Genomic DNA, 2,682 nt, shown 5'->3' with positions numbered 1-2,682 from the left:
CAACCGGGGGTGGGGCCCCTTCACTTATTTTCTCTAAATCAAAATGTGTCATCTAATCAGTTACGTTAATTACGTAGGAATCCTTACGTAGGTGTAGCATTACTGCAAAATTATTGCCTCATGGTGCAGCCTGCTGTGCAAAGGGCGTGGGGCCTACCTGCCAGTGGTCCCCAGGAAAGGCCTTAAGCGTGAGAGAGGAAGCATGCACCAGCACCTACAGCCCGCTAGTATGAGCCATGCATGACAGTATGACACAGCCACGTGAACCAGCCACCCTCTAGCTAACTCCTATTTGCATCGCCATTTTTCTGCCTTTGCAACTTGACGCATTGGATTCCTGCATCCTCATTCATGCATCGTTTGTTTATAAAATGTTGTCTGTAATCCAATCTCCATCTTTTTGCAGCAGTACTAATTTTGCCAGAAAATCTGCTGAGTATAGTACTAGTTTCTAGTCGGTGGCAATAGGACAGATCCATGCATGTGTATGGCACACGACATAAAGCATCCAGCTACGCAAAATTGATGGGATCATGGGAGCCATCTGCTCTAAACAAGCAATACACATGGCGGCAATTAACCATAGTTGTCCTCCTAGCTACACACTGTCTTGAGAACCACTCCACTCTGCATAGCAATACAGATCATGCATCATCCTTTTGCCTACTACTCCAATAGTGCATGTGCATGGATGTCCTGGAGTTTAACTTCACTGTGCCGCTGTAAACATCCTTCTGCACCTGTGAAGAGGGTACGAGAGGGTACAGAGAAATTAACCCTGGGGCTGTCAAAATTCAGGCTCCGGCCCCTGCCTGCCGGCATCCTTCTGCTTCATGCTGCTCCTGATCCGTATTTAACCCTTTTCTCCAAGAGAGAGAGAGAGAGAGAGAGAGAGAGAGAGAGATCATGGCAGAGAGATCATGGTGGAGAGAGAGATGGAACATGGTAGATCATGCCTCTGCGATCTTTTTTTTTGGAAAAGGAGGATTACCCCCGGTCTCTGCATCAGAAGGTTGCATGCAGCCATATTATTAAACGAAAGGTCCAAAAAGGTCTCCGATGAAGTACAAATGTGCTTGAGGCTAGGTGTTTAGTTATCAGAACGATGCATGTAGCCATATTATTAAGCGAAAGGTCTAAAAAGGTCTCTGATGAAGTACAAATATGCTCGAGGCTAGGTGTTTAGTTATCAGAACGATGCATGCAGCCATATTATTAAATAAAAGATTCAAAAAGGTCTCCGATGAAGTACAAATATGCTCGAAGCTCAAAACTAAAAGAAGATAAAATTTGCCACAACCGGCTAAAATAAAACTAGATAATTAAACACCTAGCCTATTACCGAACCACCATCTAAATCGGTTATAGATATCCGAACAACCATCTCCCACCTGGTACATCCAGTATCCAAAAGCTCCGCTTGATACGATGCATGATCCGGGCACATGGAGTCGTAGTAGGCAAAAAGGACGATGCGTCGATGCATGCAGAGTGGAGTGGCTCTCAAGACAGTGTGTAGCTAGAGTGGAGTGTATTTTCTCTCTCTCCCATGGCCATGAGCGATGATCTATTTAACATGCGCCCGTCCTTGGGTTGTTGCTTGCATATAATTCTGTTCCTCGCTTGCTTCTCCTTTACTTATTTAGCCAAGTTACCCTTCTCCATCATCACCTCCACGACGCCTGCCTCCTCCCTCCCTCCCTCCTCCTTCACGCTCCTTCAAAAGACCACGCACAAGCACAGCACAGCACAAGCAAGCAGTCACACTACTGGCAAGCTCCCCAGCTCAGGCAATTCTCTCGCATAAACTACTACGTGGCTCTCTTGGCAGAAGATCTAGAGCAGCGGTGGGATCTGCGCGCGCGCACCAGCTTCGATGGGCCTCGACGTCACGGAAATCTCTGAATTGGCGGCGCTCCGGCCGATCCAGACGGCCGTGAGCGGCGCCCGGGCAACGGCAGCGCCGGGGGCGGAAGATGACGCTCCAGCCGCCGACACCGGCTGCGTCACACCCAAGGCGAGCGGCGCGCGGTCAGCCGCTGCAGAAGGAGCAGACGACGACGACCCTGCCGCCAGCGCCAACAACGCCTGCTTCACACCGAAGGCAAGCGACTCCATGGCCATGCTGCCCATTGCGCCACTGCAGGAAGACAGCGTCGGCTTCTCCACGGCCACGCCGCTGCCCACGGGCGGAGAAATTGGGCGGCGAGATGGCTGCGCCGCTGCAGGCGACGAGAGCAGCTTCACCACGCCGACGACAGCCGACAGCACGCTGGTGCCGGCCACTGTGTGCCCACCGGCGCCGCGGAAAACGGCTGCGGCGCCGACGAGGAAGCGGGCGCCGCTGCAGCAGCGGCTCTTCTATCCGGTGCCGCGCGATCTGACCACCGTGTTCGTGGCCGTGCCGCAGTGCCCGCCGCCCGCCAAGAGGATGCGGGCGCACATAGCGGAGTCATATGTGCCTCTAGGCACGTGACGATGCTGCCGCCGACATCGCCTGCGTCACTCCCAAGGCAAGCGTCCAAGCGACTCCATGGCGCCACTCCAGCAAGACCTCGGCGTCGATGTGATCGGCCTGGCCACGCCGTCAGCCACGGGTGAAGGAATCGGGCCGCGAGACGGCTGCAAGTATAGCGCCACTGCCGGCGACGAGGACAGCTTCACCGCGCCTATGAAGGCCGA

At 53.4% G+C, this 2,682-nt stretch overlaps 1 protein-coding gene across 1 annotated transcript; it reads left to right on the top strand.

The window, feature by feature from the left end:
* Positions 1-1,627: 1,627 nt before the first annotated feature.
* LOC119332173 lies at positions 1,628-2,676 on the top strand. The gene has a single exon (XM_037605345.1). It carries the CDS (start codon positions 1,877-1,879, stop codon positions 2,474-2,476), a length of 600 nt encoding a protein of 199 aa, XP_037461242.1. The 5' UTR covers positions 1,628-1,876; the 3' UTR covers positions 2,477-2,676.
* The last annotated feature ends 6 nt before the right edge of the window (positions 2,677-2,682 follow it).

Source organism: Triticum dicoccoides, chromosome 7A, assembly GCF_002162155.2.
Source record: "Triticum dicoccoides isolate Atlit2015 ecotype Zavitan chromosome 7A, WEW_v2.0, whole genome shotgun sequence".
Taxonomy (NCBI): domain Eukaryota; kingdom Viridiplantae; phylum Streptophyta; class Magnoliopsida; order Poales; family Poaceae; genus Triticum; species Triticum dicoccoides.
The sequence above is the reverse complement of the archived record's forward strand: the minus strand, read 5'-3'. Positions and strand labels throughout refer to the sequence as shown.

What these genes read in the sequence shown, in the direction of transcription:
- LOC119332173 (XM_037605345.1), top strand. Translation starts at nt 1,877, where the DNA reads ATGGGCCTCGACGTCACGGAAATCTCTGAATTGGCGGCGCTCCGGCCG.